At 41.5% G+C, this 23,095-nt stretch overlaps 1 protein-coding gene across 7 annotated transcripts in view; it reads left to right on the top strand.

Annotated features, from left to right (window-relative positions):
- clip2 (CAP-GLY domain containing linker protein 2) overlaps positions 1-23,095 on the top strand; it is a 40,500-nt gene that overhangs the window by 10,207 nt on the left and 7,198 nt on the right. For 5 of the 7 annotated variants that reach the window (XM_054755399.1, XM_054755398.1, XM_054755397.1 and 2 more), the window contains 8 exons: positions 4,483-4,979; positions 8,166-8,290; positions 11,384-11,597; positions 14,274-14,471; positions 14,536-14,639; positions 14,773-14,833; positions 16,783-16,833; positions 17,259-17,558. In XM_054755399.1, coding sequence (XP_054611374.1) covers positions 4,483-4,979; positions 8,166-8,290; positions 11,384-11,597; positions 14,274-14,471; positions 14,536-14,639; positions 14,773-14,833; positions 16,783-16,833; positions 17,259-17,558 — 1,550 coding nt within the window. The remainder of the gene's footprint in view (positions 1-4,482; positions 4,980-8,165; positions 8,291-11,383; positions 11,598-14,273; positions 14,472-14,535; positions 14,640-14,772; positions 14,834-16,782; positions 16,834-17,258; positions 17,559-23,095) is intronic. The other 2 variants (XM_054755403.1, XM_054755404.1) reach the window with 1 other exon arrangement.

Genomic DNA, 23,095 nt, shown 5'->3' with positions numbered 1-23,095 from the left:
CGCTTCATGCTTGAAAACCCTCTAATGTGGCTGAGTTACAACAATTCTACAAAGATGAGTGGGCCATAATTTCTCCACAGCGCTGTAAGAGACTCATTGCAAGTTTTTGCATATGCTTGATTGCAGTTGTTGCTGCTAAGGGTGGCCCAACCAGTTATTAGGTTTAAGGGGCAATCACTTTTTACACACATAATAAAAAGTTTCATTTAAAAACATTTTGTGTTCAGTTGTGTTGTTCTTGACTAATATTTAAATTTGTTTGATAATGTGAAAGATTTAAGTATGATAAACACGCAAAAAAAAAGAAATCAGGAAGGGGGAGAACACTTTCTCACACCACTGTAAGTATTGTGAACTGAAGATCTGTGAACTGAAGCCACATCAGTTGCATGTATTACTGTTTCAAACAAACCAGCTGTGTTGTAAATAACATGAATTTGATCTTTAGTTCAACCTCCTCCATCTGTTGCTGTCTGCAGATATAACCGGTGGATTTCAAATAAGAGGAGTAAGTGCTTATTATAAATAACAAAGGCCGGAGAGAGAGGTGTGTCAGTTGCCAAAAGTTGGTAATTGGGTGGTGGTGTAGGGGAGGGGAGGAGTTCTGTGGAGGTTTCATTGTGCACAGAGGGGGATGAATGGTGGGATTCAGATGGTGGCCAAGTACAATAGTCCATGTGAAAGTGAGGGTGCTTTGGGTGTCTTTTTTCGCTTTTCTTGTGGCCTCGGCAACCCGAATCAGGAAATATTGCCTTGCGTCCTTTTAGAAATAAAACTGTGCTTGTGATGTAAAAAGAGACTTCTATGGAATAACAATACAATGGACAATAAGAAAAAAAATCCACTGAAAAAAATAAACTTTTTTTAAAATGTTAAAATAATAGTTTTAAATATAAAGTTTAAAAAATACAGTACTTTACAGTATATACAAACCAGTATTGTTACCTCCTTGTAGCAACCATATCACTAATTCACCACGAAAGCCTGACCCCTGGCGGTGTCATATGTGTAAAACACAGAAAAATATGTATTTGTAACATTAACGTTAAAGAATTCAATGTTATTAAGTAATTTCACAAGTCAGGGAGAAAAAGTTAGCATAGTAATATCCAAATAAATGTTAAAGTTAAATAAATATGCACATTCATAAATACAGATAAATAATAACATCCAAGTAAATAATAGAGTAAAATAACTAAATGTACACACCAAATATTACAAATATATAATGAATACAATTAAATGAAGTAAAATAAATAAGTTGGTTGTGTGTGTATATATATATATGTGTATATATATATATATATATGGTATGCTGGAGCCTATCCTAGCTGACTTCGGGCAAGAGGCGGGGTACACCCAGGACTGTTCGCCAGCCAATCGCAGGGCACATATAGACAAACAACCATTCACACTCACATTCATACCTATGGACAATTTAGAGTCACCAATTGACCTAACATGCATGTTTTTGGAACAAACTCCACACAGATGCCCAACGGAGATTCGAATCCAGATCTTCCCGATCTATATATATATATATATATATATATATATATATATATATATATATATATATATATATAGTGAAACAAAGGAGTGAAAGGGAGTGAAACAAAAATCACTTTGAAAAAGTAATTTATTGAAAACCACAATTAAACTGAATTAAGCTGTTTGTCATCTGATCAAAAGTTTAAGACCATCGCACAAAAAACTCTCCAAACCAGATAGCTCCACCGTTCTTATTAATCACCTCAAAAATTGCTTCGGGCATGCTTGATGCGAGTGTTTCCAGGAGGCTAGTGGGAACATTGCTCCAAGTGGTGAAGATGGATATCAACTGTCTGGAACTGATGGCCATTTTTATAAACTTCCCTTGCCATCCATCCCCAAATGTTCTCTATGGGATTTAAATGAAGGGAACATGCAGGATGGTCCAAAAGAGTGATGTTATTCTCCCTGAAGAAGTCCTTGGTCAAGCGAGCATTATGAACTGCAGCGTTGTCCTGTTGAAAAACCCAGCTGTTACCACACAGACGAGGGCCCTCAGTCATGAGGGATGCCCGCTGCAACATCTGCATGTAAGTAGCCGCCGTTTGACGACCCTGCACCACCTGAAGCTCCAGTGTTCCACTGAATAAAAAAGCACCCCAAATCATGATGGACCCCCCTCCACTGTGTAGAAAACATCTCAGGTGGGATCTCCTTGTCATGCCAGTAACGTTGGAAGCCATCTGGACCGTCAAGGTTACATTTTTTCTCATCAGAGAATACATTTTTTTTCCGCCTTTCAATGTCCCATGTTTGATGCTCCCTGGCAAAGTCTAAATGGGCAGTTTTGTGGCGTTGAAGGAGACAATGTCTTTGAATTTGTTTTTTGTTTTTTAAACCCTTTTCCCATAGATGCCATCTGATGGTTATTGCACTGCAGTCGGCACCAGTAAGGGCCTTAATTTGGGTCGAAGACCGCCCTGTGTCTTGATGGACAGCCAATCAGCTGTCCATGTGGTCTTAAAGTTTTGATGAAAAATAATAATAACTAAAATTATGAAAAAAAAAGAAGAAATTTTAATAAATAATTAAATCAAATAAGAATTTAAATAAACACATACATACACACATATCTATAATAACCCATATACGCCAAAAAACACAAATAAATAATAATATAACATGAATACATATTTTATTCAAGTACAGTAAATCAAATATCTAATAAATGATTCAAATAAATGAAATTAAATAACTATAGTATATGCAAATAAATCTAAATATATATCATAAACAATCCAAATCTTTTGACGTCTCACCCATTTGTCCTTGCAAACAAATGCGTCTCGCACAACAACATATGGAGGCAATTGGGGCATAAAGCTCAACCAATGAGCGCCACAAAGCCTGAGGCAGGTCCTCACTCTCAGGGTGCAGAGGAGACAGCACCAACCACCCATGCGCACACATACAAACACACGCGCACACACACACACACACACTCCCATAAGCACAGACTTTTACAAGCCAGCAGCGCAGTGCAGCAGACTGCATGCTAATGCTGTGGAAAAAAAATACAGCACTCCGACTTGTCTGTGTGTCAAACTGGCGATAAATGGCGGGTTTAATCGCCTGCACATCACAGATGCGTCTCCCTGACCCACTTTTTTCCGGGACCAATTAGAGTCATCTTGCACAATCTGCACCTTTGTGTTGTGCTAAAGCTCATGCTTGTTTGCTGCCAGCATGACACGGTCAAAGGGGATGAATGGTTTGATGGTGGTGGTTCTTGTGGACTGAGAATGAGGATGATCTCACAATGTATGCACTGTTTGAAACTGCTCGGTCAGGATGGATTCAGCCAAATTGACAACATTCATTTTTACTTTTGTATAAATGCCACAAGTAGAGGCCTCCTCTTTAATAGATGCCGGACCTCGATTCGCTGAAGTCAACAGATATTTGGGCTGAGCTTGGAATCCCTGAACCAGACTGGCGTTGTGTCCAAGCATGAGGTTCTAGGTCTTTCAGAATACCAGTCTTGTGTAATGGCTGCAGGACCAGGACAGTAATCAGTTACTTTAGGATGGACTCCTTTGGTACCAAGTGTCTGAGGTACCAATGCTTTGGGAGAATGGTCCCCTCAGTTTCACCCCATAAGTTGGATTGAATTAAAATTTTTGAGACAGGACAATGTACGCAACAAAACACCCACTGTAATGTTGGCTGTTTGGCCGAATCACCACAAAAGTTTGTACACACCTCCATCCATCCATCTTCTATGCCGCTTATCCTCACTAGGCTTACGGGTATGCTGGAGTCTATCCCAGCTGACTTCAGGGGAGGTACACCCTGGACTGGTCGCCAGCCAATCGCAGGGCACATATAGACAAACAACCATTCACACTCACATTCATACCTATGGACAATTTAGAGTCGCCAGTTAACCTAACATGCATGTTTTTGGAATGTGGGAGGAAACCGGAGTACCCGGAGAAAACCCACGCACACACGGGGAGAACATGCAAACTCCACACAGAGATGCCCAACGGAGATTCGAACCCAGATCTTCCCGATCTCCTGACTGTGTGGCCAAATGCTAACCTCTAAGCCACCGTGCGGCCTTGGCACACACCTTTAGGGGTTAAAATGGTCGCCATCAAGCAAAAGTCAAGTCATGTCTTTGTAGGGGCACAGGACTTGAACTAATTGTCCATAAGTCATTGTCTAATTATTATAGAACATTGTCAACCCATAGGTGAGGCCAGAAATGTCAGTCAACGTCTTGGGGGCTGGGGCGGTCACAAGGGGAGGATCCCTCTGGCCTTTAGCTGCCTGGTTTTCTTGATCACCTGTGGAAGTAACTTGTCAGTGGACCAATCTACACTTTGACACAATCATTTGTACAAAATAAAGGCCTCCACTCATCCCTCAAACAGCCGGTCCTGTTTGCAGTTGCTTTTACACTGTTTTTTCTCTTTTTTTTCCCAGATGTCCTAATCAAGCCCAGTACGCCACCCAAAGCCTCCGAGGAGGGTGATGATGTTCTGGGGGACTACACGGTGGGCGAGCAGGTCTGGGTGAACGGTGTCAAACCTGGAGTCATTGCCTACCTTGGGGAAACCCAGTTTGCCCCGGGCCAGTGGGCTGGAGTCATTCTCAATGACCTAGTTGGCAAAAACGACGGCTCAGTCGGCGGCGTGCGCTACTTTGAGTGCCAAGCCCTCCAGGGCATATTCACGCGGCCGTCCAAGCTCACCCGGCAGCCGGTGGCGGAAGGAAGCGACAGCCACTCCACAGAGTCCCTCTCTGCGCACAATTTGCAAAGCGGCAGTGCCCCCTCTGGCCAGCGGGTGGTGGTGCCGCTCAGAGAGGGATTGCTCAACAGTGCAGTTAAGACTGGAAACGAATCTGGCTCCAATATGTCTGACAGTGGTTCTGTGAAGAAAGGTGGTGACAAAGACCTTCGGGTTGGAGATCGAGTTTTGGTAAGTGTGGATTTTTTTTGTTGTTGTTGCATGTTTACTCTTCAGCAGCCTGTTTTAGGGCAGCAAACTCAGTTGTGTGGGGAAATCCATCAGTCTTCATCGCTGCAATAGACAACATAGCATAACTGATTTGGATCAACGATCAATTATCAGTAATTGATGCATCATATCCATCTTTTTTTGAAGCAGCATCAATACTTCAAAGAACAACATTTGAAGACAGGAAGGATTGACTGTTAATGGGTTTTATGTCGCCTACGCTTTTCCAGTCAGTGAAATAAGGGTCACCATAGGGAGAATGAGAGGGCTATGGTGGAGCAGCATTGTGTTGTATAGTATATTGATGATGAACTTCCTTGCAGAAGTCTAATCAGAGCTTCATGCAGGCCTCATTAAAGATGGGTCCATGCTGCGTTATTTGATTCCTGATTGATTCCCTCAGTGAACCCTCTGTCAATAGTCAACCTCCATCTAATGTCTTCCAGGTCGTACCACCATGAACATGTAGATTGGGTTGTATAATTTGTCTAAGGACAGCTCAATAGAATATCCTTTTGAAGGGTTTTAACATCCACCTTTGATTGCGATTCTTGATCCGGGGAGTCATTTAATTCCCTGACGACTGAAGGGGTAAAGCTCGAGAGGCTGTCCAAGTGGTCAATATTTGTAAATCACTGGTAGATTACTTTCAGCACTTAAGAGAGAGGAGCGAATGCTGCTGACACATTGATCATTGAATTCATTTATTTCCCAGTCCATGCCTGTGTAATCTAATCCTGCCACCATTTCAGTTTGTCTTCCGCCATGTTTTGTCATGCAATATAAATGACGCAGCACCGTAAAACACATTCGGATCATTACTTTTTGAAGCTGAGGTTTTATCACGATATATCGATAAATTGTAAAAGTGGTTTCATACTTACAGTCGACTTCAATGATTTGTGTTGCATCACATAGCACGTTTTAGGCATGGGCCAGTATGTGATTCTGAGGGTATGATAACCTCGGGCAAAGATATCACTGTTTCACCGTGCGGTATTATAATTACAGCTCGAAAATGTGTTACTTTGAGATATATCTTTACTAAAAAGATGAGAAAAAACAAACAGTTATATCGTATAATACAACATGATGGAAGTGGAACATATGTACAGTAGACGCCCCTACAACGTAAATAATCCATTCCGAGAACCTTTATGTTATAGGGATTTTATGTTATACGAAGCGTAAAATACATGTAAATAGCCTAATCCGTTCCAAGATCTTCCTAAACTCACCCCTTTGGCCCTTCAAAATATTCATAGTCCACCAAATATGGTGGGAAAATATAAGAAAATGTTAGCATAAACATAGTAGAGTAACATTCCAATATAAAATAAGGTAATAAATAAGATTACTGTAAATTAATAAAACTGAAAAACAAAAACAATCCTACCGTTCACGAGATGTCTCGATCAGGAGCGCAAGTGGAGGCAGGAAGGAGGAGGAGGACTAGCCTGAGTCAAAACGCGACTCTAAGAGTCAGCTGGTCTCACAGACAAACGCACACGCACTACACAATAATTCTGTGTGCAAAATTTTAATTTGTAACTTAACTTAATTGTTTAAGTTAGTTTCAGGGGGACTACGAAGAGGAAGGAGGTTGAAGGGAGAAGCCTGTCTCTCACACAAACTCACGTACGTGCTGTATAAGTCAGCCAATGAGATGAGAGCGGAGGCGGTGCCCTGAAAATCAGCCAATGAGAGTGTGAAGCGTCAGAAGGCGTCACCAAGTGTTAGTCTGAACTTGCACCGACTTGAGGCATTAATAAAGTTGATTGAAAAAAAAAAACTTGCACCGACTTGACGCTTTACGTTATATGGAATTTCTTCCGTAATAACGATGCAAAAACTTTACATAAATTCTTTACGTTCAGTGGAATTTACGTAAAAGGAGGTTTATGTTATGCGAGGTACTACTGTATTTCAAATAAATACCTCAATTCTTCCTGAACAAAAAAATAAAATGCTGTGGCTCTTCCTGCAACTCAGGTCACAACACCATAAATTAGGGGTGTCGAGACACTCAGTTCACAAGCCGAAACAATACAAGAGATTAGGTCCATGAGGATGAGATGAGATGAGATTTTAACATTGTCAGAAAGGTAAAATGAAACATGTGTTTAAAAAATCAATTTAAGACTTTTAAGTGCGTTTTATGGTCGTGAAAATACGGTAGTTGAATTCTGTTATTGGAACAGGTAAAATTTGAAAAAGATTAGAGTTTTAAAGGCCCCCGGTTTCCCGTACAGGGATTAAGCCCTGGTTGTAGACTAAATCACATTGTAAACCAGGATTTACTGAACTGGCATTTTCAGACATGGATGAAAATAGTCTCAAATTTGTCCTAGTCTTGAGTTAAATAAGGAAGGGAGAATAGAGCTAATCCAGACCTAGAATTAAACTTGGCCCGTGGAAAGTTTAATCTGAGCACGGCTAAAGCAGCCAATGAAAAAACTGGACACACTTACAAAGACGCCTTTGTTTTGCAGCACTTGTCATAACCAAAAGTTACACATACACACACACACACACACACACACACACATATATATATACAGTATGTATATGTATATGTATATGTATATGTATATGTATATGTATATATATATACATGTACAACACACACTTTAATATGTGGTCTTTAATATGCATCCAGATCGCTGATATCTTTTACAAACAAATTTGCCAAAACATGTGGCGAATGAACTCTTTGATAGCTTTTCGGGTAAAGACAAGATAATCAAATGAATAAAAGACATGCCTCTGTCAGCAAAAACTGTTCACGATTGCACCGTTATGATGGCAAATCGAAAGGCGGAAACATAAGGGAAGGACATAACTGCAGCTGTATACTTTTGCCTCGCTTTCGATGAGTCGACAGACGTAAACCATGCAGAACCAGAAGTCACATTAATGGTAAGAAGGATTTTATTTAAATGCGGACTTACTATATTCTAAAATTGTTGGTCTTGCCTAAAAATGCACGCATTTATATGTATTCAAAGTTAAAAATTATTATATGGCTCTCACGGAAATACCTTTAAAAAAATGTTTGCTTTCATGGCTCTCCTAGCCAAGAAGCCTCCTGACCCCTGCACGACTGGGTTCCATGTCTTCTGCTTCACGTCCGAATTTTGATCACAGGTGGGAGGCTCCAAGATGGGGGTCATTCGCTACATGGGGGAGACGGACTTTGCCAAAGGGGAATGGTGTGGTGTGGAGCTGGACGAGCCCTTGGGGAAGAACGATGGCGCTGTGGCTGGTACAAGGTACGTACAGACTTCACCTGTAAACACATGGATTCATTGCTACAGTATATTGCATTCGGTATTATAATAGTGTCTTAAATTTACAGCTCCCATGTCTGGAGCTGACTGACGGACAGTCAATGTGTAGCAAAGCCTGCTGTCTCCTGTGTAGTGGGTGTATGCATGGGCAGGGCTCTCAGATAATAGATTCATTTTACGTTTTGTCCTCATAAACAGGCTCTCAGACACATTACTAGGGGTGTAACGGTACGGCATCCTTACGGTCTGGTATGTACCTCGGGGTTAAGGTCACTTTTGTGTTAAATTATTTTTAAACTGAAGCATGTAAATCCAGTCTGCTGGCAGGTAAAATTCTCAAATAAAACATAAAATTGGATAGAATACACAAAAATTGAGTGGGGGCACTTTGATCAATTGGGTGCATTAAATATGCTAAAACCAATCCATTGTAGGTCGGGAAACTGTACTATAAGCAGAGTTTTTATGCAAGTATGGGAAATTTGGAATTAGATTTCATAAATTTCCAGGTCTGAAAAAGTATGCAAAATCTTCATGTTTCCAAGACGTTTACCACTGTTCTGTATTCTAAGACATCAAATTATGAATAAATTAAAAAAAGAGAACTGGCTAAGACGTTTTAGAGCACACACTGGGCGACACATCCCAGAAAAGATTTGGGAACAAGCAATTCCACAACTTTCCAACAGTGAAATATGACATGTTAAAGGAAGTATTGCATTATTATGATATATTATGATTACTTATTATTATGTGTTGTCATAACATTAATTATTTGGTCTCAAAAAATGTTGACGACAATATATTTTTATGTCAACTTGTGGGACAATAAACATTTCAAAATGCACCTGTAATGTTTTGTGACTATTAAATAAAAAAAGTTTGTTTGTCCAGTCATATTTTTTCATTTTACTTTTCTTAAAATTGATGTTCAAATCTCGTCCCGTCTCCTTTTTGTGGACCCAATCCTATGCATCGTCTCGTCTCGTGTGTTGAGTGTCTCGTGACACCCCTACCAGGAGGTGATCACACTTTTACAACAAAGTACAGAACTTTTCCTGGAGAAGGATAGGCTGCATGTACTTCATATACAAATAAAAGGTAAGAACAGAAGTGTCAATGTCAATTAAGAAAAAAATGAAATAAATGGGACTAAGAGGTATTTGAAAACAATTTGATGACATTTTTTTAACCAAAGTGAATTCTTTTCTTTTTTTCTTGTTATCCTCTTAATGAGAAAGCTATATTAACATAAAAAAAAACCCTGCCTCACCAGCCATGAACCTCACTGCATGTCACTGCTACTAATACGGGCATCGTATCTGAGGGGATCTGCGGAAAGGGCTCGGAGCGTGTTTGCGCACCGGTGACACCGACCCTCCACCCTCCGATGGGGCACCTCCACTGACGTGCACAAATCCAGGCGGCAGAGGCGGAACACCGCCCGCGCGGCTGACTTGCCTAGACGTCTGCTTCGCCTTTCCATCGGTATTAGGCAGATTACTTCCTGTCCCTCACGTGAAACGTGTACAGTAGGGCTGGGCGATATGACCTCAAATCAATATCACAATAAATTGGGCAGTTTTACCTCGATAACTGCACGATAAATCCCTGACCACTACATATTTTTGCCATCTGAAAATAATTGCAGGAAATGCAAATGTACTGGTTTTCGTTGATTTATTGACATACTGGCACACATTACTGTCAATGAACACACCTATTCCGCCTATAAAGATTTCTGAAAATACCTCCAAAAAGCGCCAACAACGCCGCATTTACATAATGTGCTGGTGGTTACGACACTTTTCATACTCACTTTGCATTTCATGTTCTTTTGCTCAACATCATCTTTGTGGAACCCAAAATAAATCTCCCTGGGACTGCGGCCCACAAATGTGAATGTATCGTACAAACCGTGGCATACTACATCCTGTACACACGTACTATAAGCTACACATACAGCCACATAACATGATTGACATCACATCTCATGCAATTACATACAGTAACTAATGGCCACTTATCACACTGCACAAGAACAACGGTGTTGGTATCAACCCAACCTACCACATCCATGTCAGGTAATATTCCAATAATAATAATACCATTTATAAATATACTGACTTTTTCTAACAATTGTATTCAATTCCAGACATTCCATTGCCATGTTATTTGCCTATAGGTGTGTGCAATGTTGGCTTTAGAAACTGGATAGCTAACCATCATCAAAATGATCATTTACACAATGAAAAGAGAATTTCACATGTTCTGTAACCATGTGACCATCTATTCGTGACATCAAATAAAGCATGGGATCCTTAAAAAGTGCGACCAACGGCTAACTAGTCATGGTTTCGTATAGAGACGCTTTTAGAATGTTTTTATTTTCTTGTCTTTACTTGTGAATTGTCAATTTTGCATAATTGGCCATTATGTACATGTTTTTTGTTTTTTTTAAAGGCTTTAAATAGCCATGCAGTGTATTGAAAGTCAAGTATTATATATATATATACAATGTATATATATCAATCATTTGGAGCGCTCCAGATAACGTAGCTAGTTAGCTACGTCAGCGAGTGCAGCTTGTACGTCTGAAATGTCATGGCGTGTCAACGCGAGTTGCCGATGTGAGCCAAGAAAAGTTGTAGGAGACTCGTAGATTTCTGTACAGATGCGCCAAAACGTTACTCTAGTTTGATTCACTTTGTTTGGACTTATTTCAGGAGCAAAATGCGAATGAAAGGGTTGAAAAACACATGTGCTCCCTTTTTATTTTTTTTACAGAACACACAGTCAAAACAGACAAAAAAGACGTATATTATCTTTTTTATTAAAACACGTCGGTTATCGTCGTAACTTTTGCTAACGGTAAATTGTCCGTTTATTGCCCAGGCCTAGTGTACAGTGTGGGAAATCGGTACACAGCTATATTGAACTAAAGGGGTCCATCTTGCAAATTGCGAATATGGATACATTTACCGTTACACCCCTGCACGTTGCTGTTAGAACATCATTCAAAAGTTACTTTTGCTTAATAGGGGACCTTTTAACTTTTAAGTACACTTCCCACAGATATTTCCAGTGTCTTCCCAAGTTCGGCCTGTTCGCTCCGATCCACAAGGTGATACGCATTGGCTTCCCCTCCACCAGCCCGGCCAAGGCCAAGAAGAGCAAGCGAGTGGCCATGGGGGTGTCGTCTCTGGCCCACAGCCCCAGCAGCTCTTCCATCAGCTCCGTCAGCTCGGTGGCCTCATCTGTGGGCGGCCGGCCGAGCAGGACCGGACTGGTAAGATGGAGGATGATGGTGTCCAGATGAAAAACTGCTTCATTAGTGAAAACACTCCTTGGCAGTTAGCGGTTCATATGCTTTTGCAAGGCACTGACAAAGCGTCTTGCAGCAAACCATCACGTCAGGACACCTCGTATTGATTTTTAGTCGCCATATTGTTCATAGACACTCCCCTTTACTTTACTTAATTGTTGTCAGCGTGACATGGTTGTTATTCGAGTGATCACACAACACAAGTGCAAAGTCCTTCCATCTTCCTTGCTATATACTGTATATACAGTATGTATATACTGTACAGTATGTACATACTGTACTGTACAGTATGTACATACTGTACTGTATGTACATATTGTATATACAGGTATATATATATATATATATATATATATATATATATATATATATATATATATATATATATACACACTGCTCAAAAAAATTAAAGGAAGGAAAAATGATGTTGAATATCTTTCCTGATAATAAGTGGGTGATGTATTAGTAACAAAATGATGCCACATCATTTGATAGAAATGAAAATGATCACCCTATAGAGGGGGGAAATCAAAGACACCCCAAAAATGAAAGTGAAAAAATGATGCAGCACACTGGTCCATTTTGCTAAAATGTCATTGTGGCAAGTTCTTCAGCCCTGTCCAGCTCTCCTGGAGTAACTACCTGTCTCCTGGAATCTCCTCCATGCGTCCAGGTACCGCAGTGATGCCCTGGTCCAGATCTGGGGGGAGATCCCCCAGGACACCATCCGTAGTCTCATTAGGAGCATGCCCCGACGTTGTCAGGCATGCGTACAAGCACGTGGGGGCCACACAAACTACTGAGAATCATTTTGAGTTGCTACAATGACATTTTAGCAAAATGGACCAGTGTGCTGCATCATTTTTTCACTTTCATTTTGGGGGTGTCTTTGATTTCCCCCCTCTATAGGGTGATCGTTTTCATTTCTATCAAATGATGTGGCATCATTTTGTTACTAATACATCACCCACTTTTTATCAGGAAATCTGGAAATCTTTCCAAAAATAACATAAATCAAGGCACAAGAAACACAAATATATTCTTATATAAAATATGTAATACATGAATTATGTACTCAGAGATGGGTGGAGTAGCCAACAAAACAACTGTACTCATTAAAGAGTATTGTTACTTTACAACAATTTTACTCAAGAAAAAGATACGTGATGTTACACATATTGGTATCGGTTGATATCGGAATCGGAAATTGAGAGTTGGACAATATTGGCATATCGGTTATTGGGAAAAAATATTGGACATCCCTAATTTTTACACATTTAGATATATGCTTATATATTCATTCTGTTCAATAAGTAATCATTCATTTCATCAAAGTGTACGCACAGCGTATAACTTTATTTTACACCCAGCTCACAGCTAGTGATACATTGTACACTGTCGTGCTCCAATCCCGCCTACCTCTCTTGCTCACCATCATAGTGGACTTTCTGCTCCATGGCTTACACTCTGTTCCATTCGTTTGCGTCTGAGTCCACAGTCCTATTCATTTAGCGTTGTCGTGCTCCACTGTGGTGGGCGAACACGGGTGCTGAAGTTAAACGGAAAGATGCGGAAGCACAGTCGAAATTAAAAGTGTGGATTCACTTGTGGCTTTTATAGCGAGGATGGGACAAAGCCGGTTAAGGACTTTGCAGGATGTAAGAAGTGTCTCACAAATGTGTACAACACACTCGCTGGGATAATTTTGCTTTTCAGCGGAAGTAGAATAATATCGTCCTATGTGAACGCGCACTGAGCACAAAGCCGAGAACCGGACTTGACAAAGTAAGTTGATAACCACCGTTGCAGTACCGTTTAACTTTGTTTGGGGAGATTAGGATTTGTTGAGCTGCACCTTGAGCACAAACCCTGGGTTTGTTGAGCCACTTTTGCAGTGTCCACATGGCTGTGCTAGCTGCCGTTTGATCACACACGTAATCCTCTAAAACTCACCATACTCCGTCAAGTGTTTGTTATTCAAATGCCGTATTAAATTACCGTAAAGCTTTTTAATGTGCTAGCCTGGCAAGATAGTTTCGTGGCAGGTGTTGGTGGTTTAGTTCCACACGGCACACATGATGTTTTTGTTTTGGCACGCCTGTGCACTGTGAAGGAAAGTGGGAGGAGCGCGATGCCCAAGACGTTAGTTAGGGCAAGACACTACACTGCGCGCATGGATCGCTGCGGCTGCAATAGTACCAGCCACAGGTGATCGTCTTTTGTGATCGGTATTGAAAGGCATTTATCGGCATGTGCCAATCCAAGTGATTTTTCACGGAAATCGGCCAATGCTGATCGGTGGTGGATCGATCAGAGCACCCCTACACAAAATGTATCAAAGTGCCCCCCACTCAATCTTTCTGTATTCTTTAGAATTGTATTTTTTATTTGAGAATTGTATTTGTTGATAGATCGATTGGAGCATCCCTAATTTAGTTATTTGTTTACTTTAAAATAACATTACAAAAACATGAGAAATCAGCTTCAAAGTAAAAATGTCCTGTCTTGTTCTATTAAAAATGTCTGCCAACTCTGCTAGTGCTGCAAGAAAATGATGTATGAAGCATGTGTTCAATGCAAAACGTCTTGTCTTTCATTCGCGACATTCCCCAATTTTATAACATTGATTTGTCATTGCAGTTGACAGAGACTTCGTCCCGCTATGCCAGGAAGATCTCGGGCACCACCGCCCTGCAGGAGGCCCTGAAGGAGAAGCAGCAGCACATTGAGCAGCTGCTGGCTGAGCGCGACCTGGAGCGAGCCGAGATGGCCAAGGCCACGAGTCACATCTGTGAGGTGGAGAAGGAGATGAGCACCCTCAAGTCGCAGCACATGCAGGTAGGACAGACAGTTAGATAGTTCCCAGACATAATGTCCCAACCGAGACAAATGTCCTCCACAGTATGTTACTGAGAACGAGAGCAACCTCCAGCAAATGAAAGCTGTGTTGGCCAGCACGCAGAAAGCAAAAGTGGAACTAGCCAATCAGCTGGAAGAAGAGAAAAGGTCTGCAAATTTAATTTGATCCTATTTGAATTCATGCTTTTTGTGTGCAGAACACAGGTCGGAGGTTTATATGTCAAATTTCCTCAAGTAATGCTCAATGCACTGTTGTTGGTACTTTTTAACATTCTTTCAGGAAAGTGGAGGACCTTCAGTTCAGAGTGGAGGAGGAATCCATCACCAAAGGAGACTTGGAGGTACTTATCCACAATATGAATACCTAAAACGAAGTAGAGATAACGATACCTGAAGTCTCATAAAGGTAATATCTAAACTCAGAAGGACATTGTTGTATGTTCGTCAAGCTGGGGTAGTTATAAAAAAACATTAAGATGATCTGCTTACACTTGCATCGTTAGTAAGCAGAATCTTGAGCGGCTAGCCCGTCATGGCCACAGTACTGTTTCCTTAGCAGTGGAGGAGAATAGGGCTCTGCTGCATCACAAAACAGGGAGAGCGGCAAAAAATTGTGTTTCTCTAAAGCACGTGTCAAACTCAGGCCTGGGGGCCAAATACGGCCCGCACTGCAATTTTATCCGGCCTGCGGAGCTGTTTGTAAATAGCATTGAGTTGGCCTGCCTCACAGACTTTATCAAACAAAGTGCAGAGAAAGTAAGCGATCCCTCCGGTATGAACTACTCCTCTGCCAATTTAAAATGGGAAACAATATTGTATATAGCACGAAATTCACAACCATTACCAAAGACTAGGGATGTCCGATATTGGCTTTGTTTTGCCGATAACCGATTTTGTCCAACTCTGAATTTCCGATTCCGATGTCAACCAATACCGATATGTGTAACATCACGTATATCTTGTCATGGAATGAACACACTGTGGTGACCCACAATATTGTTTTAGACATTTCTCTTAGCAATTAATAAGGTATCTATCTATTGTACTTCCGTCTTCGGGCCATGAGGTTGTTGTAGCCATAGACTTATATGCATAGACACCGCATCGAGTGGCTTTGCCCACTGCTGCCATACATCAAAGTAGCCGCCATATTGGTTGTGTCAATGGTGCGCTGTAAACTAATACAAGTAAATGTACAGAGTTCCCTGGTTCTACCGCGGGACACCTTTCGCGCATTCGCTTTTTTTGTGCATATTTATTATTATACTATTATATTATTATACAACTATAATACGGCAGTACATTGGAACCTGCTTAAACCGTCCCATTTATTACGACAACCCGTCTATATCATTAAGTCCTGGTCCACCATGTTATTATTACTAAAAAGTGCCACTTTAGCTGACGTGTGAAAAAGTGAGAGCCATCGGGGTAATTTCTATTTTTGTATTTATTTATTTTGTATTCATTTATGCATATTCATGAACACTTGCGTGTAAATATGCCAGAATTAGCCCAAAGGCTACTTTACATCCGTGATCCCCGGCAGGTCGAAGAATGAGACAACAAAAAAAACACCAAACCGTCATACAAGAGAACTGTGAGACAAAGACAGTACATGGACTATAAAATAAAACACAATAACAACATGCAACATTAATATAAAGCATTATAGTTAAATTAATGGTTACAGATCTGGTTCCTTTTAAGCCATTGTTTGAGATGGATTTTAAATGAATTGAAGGTAGTGGAGTCTCTTAAAGCAACTGGGATGTTGTTCCAGATTTCTGTACCTTTGACTGATAACACCTGTTGGCTGAATGTGTGTCTGCAAGGTATTAAACAGTCACAGTCACATTTCTTTCCCACTGGAAGAAAGATTTGTGCATGTATGAAAGCCACTGCAGTCAAGACATACAAGGAAATTACCGCAGCAGCTCAGTTAGATAAGAGTATGAAATATAATATGACTACAGAAGAATCAAAATAAAAATATGCACAAAACATCCTTTATCATGACCCAGCCTCTTCCTGTCTCTGGTAAATGTGCAAGCAGTGGCTATTTTTGTTTTCGCTTATGTTGACAACTGCTTATGTCGTCAACTTTAAGGGGTTCCACTGTCTTTTTAATGATGTGCATTATTAATTTTGGGCACGCTTTTTTCACCACAGCGCCATCTGCTGGATCCGGTGGGGCACTTGGGGCTTGCCCTCATGCAAAAGTTAGTTTTGCATGAGGGGTTAATTAAAAGCATCTTTTAGGTTCAGTAAAGTGTGCTTCTGCCAACAGGGAAGATGCAGGCATGATGCAGCATCCATGAGGTTGGGTAAGAGAACCAAGGTGACCCCAAAAAAAAGAAAATCAAACTTGTTTGGGCTTGCTGAGTTGACTTGATTTCACGACTTTTAATGGAACTCAGATGCACACACAAACTTCCTACTTCCTCAACGAATCAAGTAGTCACTTTAAAAGGTTTGGTGGTGCAATAGGTCGTCCTCCGTCTGTTTGCAGTGTGGAGGGTTTTCTTTCGTAGTAATAATTGCTTGGCTGCTTCTAGATGATCTGAGAATGGCTGCGCTTGCCTCTCGTCTTCCACTTCTTGACATATGCACTGATATGCACAAATATTTAGACACTTATTTCTAAGCTGCATTTACCGGAATGTTATTGAATATCTCCTATGACTTCTCATACATGTCTTTCACAATCACATATTTAGATTTTGTGCTCCTCTCCTAACGCCGATGACGTTGGTGTCTCGTCAGCAAACCACGGTGGAGGAGCAGAGTCGCATCATGCAGCTGGAGCAGGAGCTCAGCCACACCAGAGCCGAGATCAAGACCCTCCAGGTTCAGCTTCGACCCCAGCCGGAGGCAGCCCTTACGCTCCTCCTGGTCGACGGGGAGAACGGCGAGCTTAAAGAGGAGACGGCACTAGCGGTGAGCCAGCAGGAGATGGAGGCGCTGAAGGCAGTGATAGAGAAACAGAACCAGGAGATCGGAGAGCTGAGGCTGAAAGTCCAACAGGCCACCAAGGAAAACATGGACATGATGGACACCTGGAAGGTAATCTTACACCATGCAGAAGAATGGAAGTCTCAGTCGATGTCCAAACTTACACAGTTTTAAAAACATTTGTTTCCCTCTCAAAGATATCATTTTACACTCCAATGTGTTTTTAAAAGAGCTCTGTCTTCAAAAAAAAGGGAATCACAGGCTGCCATGTGCATGCCAAAGTAACAGGTGGGGCTTTATGCCCTCCATATTAAGCTATATTAGCCAATCAGAAACCTGAAGAAATGACATGGACATATCAAAAACAATTTTTATCAAGGTAACAGATGAATACAATGGCTCCCCGCACATTCGTCGCCCCACAAATGTGTGGATCTTTTGGTAAAAATTTGTTTTATTTATTTCTCCAAAAATAGGCTGTTACTTTCACAGAAAACACATCCTATTCATCATAAATCAGCAATAGTTTATAAATAAGTGATAATACAGGTAAAATGTACACACTGCCCACAACTTTTACATTTATGTCTTTATGCTTCACTGATTTTGATTTTGATTGAGATTTCAAACTTTGTTCGGTGGCCCTTGAACGCACCATAGTTATGTGCTGTGACTTGAGACTCAAAAGTTAATTTGGCTATGGAAGCATTCATTTGTGGTGAGTACCATTTAAGTATGTGAGACATATTTAGGTCTTAAACCTAGATTGTGTCACAAGTGAAAAATGGCAATTGAAGAGTTTAGCTGAATCTAATCTAATAATCACAGCAGTCGCTTTTGTTGCAAATTGAAGGAGAATGTCAACCTAGCAGGATGGCTTGGGGATAAACTGTGTGTCAAAACAAGTGTATCAATTACTCGTGGTTTTCTGTCATTCGCTGGTGGTCCTGGAATGATCTACTGTACATCAAAACAAAAATCCTTTTTGTTGGACAGGTTTACTTAGATCATTTGTGGTGATGTTTTTTTTTGTTGCTGCAGATTGTAGATTGTAGATTGTAGATAAATGTTATCCCAGCTCAAGTTATTCAGAAAGTCACAGACATAAGAAGGCAGTTTTCGACTGTATGAAAAACCTAAAACACACTGAAAATTTGTAGTACACAGGATGTGCTATTAAATCATGGAAAGTGCATGTGGACGGTGCACAACAGCGGCGTCCTCCTCCCTGAACCAAACTTGCGCCTAGCCGCATACCTCGTCATGGAAGACTCCAATGCTTTGTTGTTGAGAAAGGCTGGACTCACTGGGGTTTTCAAGTGGGCTTCTATTTTCATTAACGTTTCACTGACTTGCCCACGATGTTTCCAGTGGGCTGAGCAGTGGATTCTGGTGTTCCATAACCACCCCCCTCTGCATCAGTCCAACTTTATCTGGGAGAACAGATAAGTTCAGCCATAAGTACTGGCTCCTCTTCTCTACCACCCTAGACATCTGATTTCTTCCAAAAGCCTACACGGCATCTTCCCAGTGAACTGTGAGCTCCACCAAGTATGGCCTTCACTGCAAGGTGGACCACAGTACCAGGTCAGGCCTCAGGTTGGTTTGTTATGTCTGGTGGAACCGTGAGCCGTTGGCCCACATCCATCACCATCAGCCAGTCCTGTGCTGCTTCCAGTTCACCCAATCATGTTCCTGGTTGGAACTTTCAATGGCCTTGTTAACTGGGTGGCATTGCATTGATAGTGGTCCTCTTGCTTTCAAGGATTGCTGCCGGGCATTTCAGCACCTGGTTATGTCTCTTACTTTGCATCCAATGACGATGTGTCATAGGAGCTAATTTTCCTTTCCATCTTCTCAACTGCCATGAGGGTGATGTCATACATGGTTAGGGGCCACATGATGTGAAGTAATAGCCCAAACTGCAGCACGAGACTGTGGTTGCTGGGCAGCATGGTTTTATCAATGGTAACAAGATCTTTGATGAGCCCTTGTTGCAGTTTGTTTATCTGATCAGTCAAGCGTTTAAGCATTGAATTGTACCACATTTTACGAGTGTCACGATTTGACATTGATATTGAATTTTGGGGCTGTTATCAGCACGAAAAAAGAACAATATTGGATCATATCGGCCTGCATCTCAAATCTCTGATAACGGCACTCCAGACTCCATCCTAGCATCTATCCAACTGGACTGGATAGAGCCCACGTGATCACAACCACAGCGTTTGCTAGCATGCTAACAAAATAGCAAGGAACTGGAGTGATGTCGGCTGTGTCGTAGTAAAAAGATTGAAGAAGTTGCCTATGAGTGCAAAACTTGGTCATGCACAGGTTTCCTGTGGCAGCACAGAACCGGGGAAGTTTAATACAACCAACATCATCGCACATATGAAGCGGCATCACATGGGAATCCCCCACGGGACAGCAAAGTCATTAGCCTATAGCAGAGGTGGTGAGTATCATCACTTCACTGAACACCTCGAACCTTGCTATATTATGCCTAGCTGCCACTACATTGTCGATAAAACTATACCCCATATGCATAAACACATACAGTAAATGTGTTTTTCTCATACCTACTGTTGCAGACTATTGTTCTCTGAGTAATAGCACTAGATCAAGCCTTTTCTCACATTCCACACTACAAAATAAGTCATAAAAGTACAGTATGTATGATATGTGCTGATATTGGATTGATGTGCGTATCGGCTCTTGGGGTAATTTTGGTTGGCCAGCCGCTCCGGGGAAGGTTCACCATGTTTTCGCCATTTGTGTATAATGTCTCTCACTGTGATTGACTGGAGTCCCAAAGCTTTAGAAATGTCTTTATAAGCTGTTCCAGTTAAGTTATGTTTTAACGGGGGTGGGGGGTGGGGGGATCACTTTTTCACACAGGGACATGTAGGTTCGTATTTTTTTCATTTCATTTAAAAACTGCATTTTCTGTTCAGTTGTGCTGTCATTGACTAAAATTTAAGTTTGTTTGATCTGAAACATTTAAGTGTGACAAACATGCAAAAAAAAAAAAAATCAGGAAGGGGGCAAACACTTTTTCACACCATTGTGTGTTCTGATAATTTGCTTCTTATGAGAGATGCTGCGAGATTTGTATGGCCTGAATTGCATCCTGGCTCCAGCAATGTTTTCGCAAATTTTCTCTTGAAGGAACCAGATACATGGTGCTGTTGTTGTCGTCACTATTGTCATGTGATCTTGATGGGTGGTAGACGGACTCCAGTGGTGAGCCGCTGAGCTACAAGACCCACTTCGGGGCTATCCTCACGGAAACGTTTTCAGGTCAAAACGGCAAAGTATTTTATTGTTTCAGCCTCTCATCCACACGGGAACGGCGTTCTGGGTGACCTGAAACGGTATTTTTTTTAAAACTGCTTTCAGAGTGGGAAGATCTGAAAACACCGGCTTGTAGTTGGCGTGTAGACAGGCAATACGAGAACGATGATGTCACCAACCCACCGCCACCTCGTTGCTGTCAGGTGACCAGAAGTGAGCTTTGACGACAAGCCAACATAATATCTCAATATTTCGAGGGACATGACTCACCTCAGTCGACATTCTCCTGATATTTTGTTGTCTTATACTCAATAATGGCTTGCCGAAGTAATTCCACTTGAAGTCTTAATGTGCCTTGACGACGAACTTATGCGCATGCATTCTTTCTTCTTCTGTGGTTTGGTGTGTCATGTGGTTCCGTCTGCATGCCTGTTCACAGCTCCACACGTAGGTGTGCCTTGTGTATTACATTGTTTTCACTCAGTGATGCATTCCCGTCTGGATGCAACTATATACTAATCCGGCACAGTGTGGACGCAACTTTTTTTCAACTCACCCAAAAAAAATAATCCCAAGTACGTTGGTCTTGCCGTTATGCCAATCTCCAGGCAATTCCATCTGTTGGTAAAGTCTGGTAAGGTGAAACAAAGCTGTAGATCTTCAAAATAGGACTTGACAAGGTTTGTGATGTATTTTGGTATCCTGAAGAAATCAAACAATACCCAGAGGAAACTGTGTGGAAACTCATTAGCTAAATCGAGGAAAACAGCATGGAGATTCTTCACCTCTTTCTTAGCCATCTGGATCTTACGCCAAAGCATGCGGAAATGTTCATGGCATCCAGAAAACCCTGACATGCCTGCTTTTTGGTTGCTTCGCTCCTGATAGGACATCCTCTGAAGAAAACATTTACCCCCTACATTGAGTAGAGCGATGGAACAGAATTGGTTCTCCTTTGGAATCAGGTCTCCTCGGATATGTGCCAAGCTTTGGGTATGATTCCTTTCTTACAGGTCACTCTCATCAATTTCAAAAGGAACATCAGGAGCATTCTTGTAAAAAACAACTCCATTTGGCCCTGGTTCTGATGAAACTCTTGTCCACTTTACTGCCTGTTCCACTTTGAAGGACTAGTATCCATCTGATGCTGTGGTTCTTTGATTGTGGTGGGATGTCTGCTGCAATGGTGTCTGCTTGTACTTTTGCTCATCTGCATACATACTGTCCAGATGCTTTTCTACCTCCTGTTTTGATGTTTTCAGCACCCCCTCCTTTTTTGGTGAAAAGTGATTTTAAAGTTGAAGGAATCTTTGAAGAAACGCAATCTTGCGTACTCTATCTTCCTTCTGGATTTCCGCAGGTTCTCTGCTCGTCTCAAGGTTGTTAGATGGTCTTTGATGTTGCCCTGGAGGAGCCCTCCATCTCAGCGTCAGAAGCTTTTCTCCACTGCTTCTTGAGCTGCTTTCCCTCTTGGATCAGCTGGTCAATCTCCTTTTGGTGACTGAACCTGACTTCCAGTGGTGGTTCACCTTTGTGTCTTAGACCTTGATTCCAAACCGTTCTGCTCAATACGAGTAGATTATGTCTCCCATGAGTTTTTCTTCGACTATGCCTTTCATTTCTTGTAAGACTCTGATCACGTCTGCATTTATTGCTTCCCATATCTTCCTCTCTAATGCTCAAGGACAATTCACTCAGGCCATATCACTGCTGTTTCTTTCCAATGCTGGTTTTGGCTCGATGGGACTCCATTACTCTCACTGCCTCAATTGCTGTGCTTGACTTACTTTCTTGAGGGGGAGCTGATGTCCTGCCAGTTTTGATGAGTCTCGAGTCTCTCAACTTCATTCGCCTTAAATTGGCTTCTCAAAAAATACCCATCAATGCGAGGTCCCTGTTTTTCATCATTCAATTACCTTCTCAGGCTTCACTGTCTTTTTGGGCACCGTGAAGTTCTTATTTTCATCTAGCCGCAGGAACAGACCTGAAGTACTTTCCTGGATGCTGATGGTGCACATGTCTTCTTCATTATCTTTTCCATTGCAGGTTTTTTAGCCAAGTTATTCGCCTGTGAGCCGTCTTCCGCCCTCGCTCTCTCTGGCTCTATTTCGTCTATATTTGTGTTCGTAGCAGTTAGTGGGTGTCTCCAGAACACTTGCATTGGATCCTGCTGACATGGGTAGCTAGCCCATGCAGCCTCGATGTGGTCTGTTTCCTCCTGTCAGCTGTCTTTCAAGCAGTCGTATTGTCTTTCCCTTGTTGTCAGACATTTTGTTCAAAGCGGTCACTGGATGACTCCAGACAGAAGAAAAGGAGGCTACACACTTTCATTTACTTTCACTACCAAATTATAG

This window comes from Dunckerocampus dactyliophorus, chromosome 16 (genome assembly GCF_027744805.1).
Source record: "Dunckerocampus dactyliophorus isolate RoL2022-P2 chromosome 16, RoL_Ddac_1.1, whole genome shotgun sequence".
Classification (NCBI taxonomy): Eukaryota; Metazoa; Chordata; class Actinopteri; order Syngnathiformes; family Syngnathidae; genus Dunckerocampus; species Dunckerocampus dactyliophorus.
This window is presented reverse-complemented; position numbering and strand designations above follow the sequence as displayed.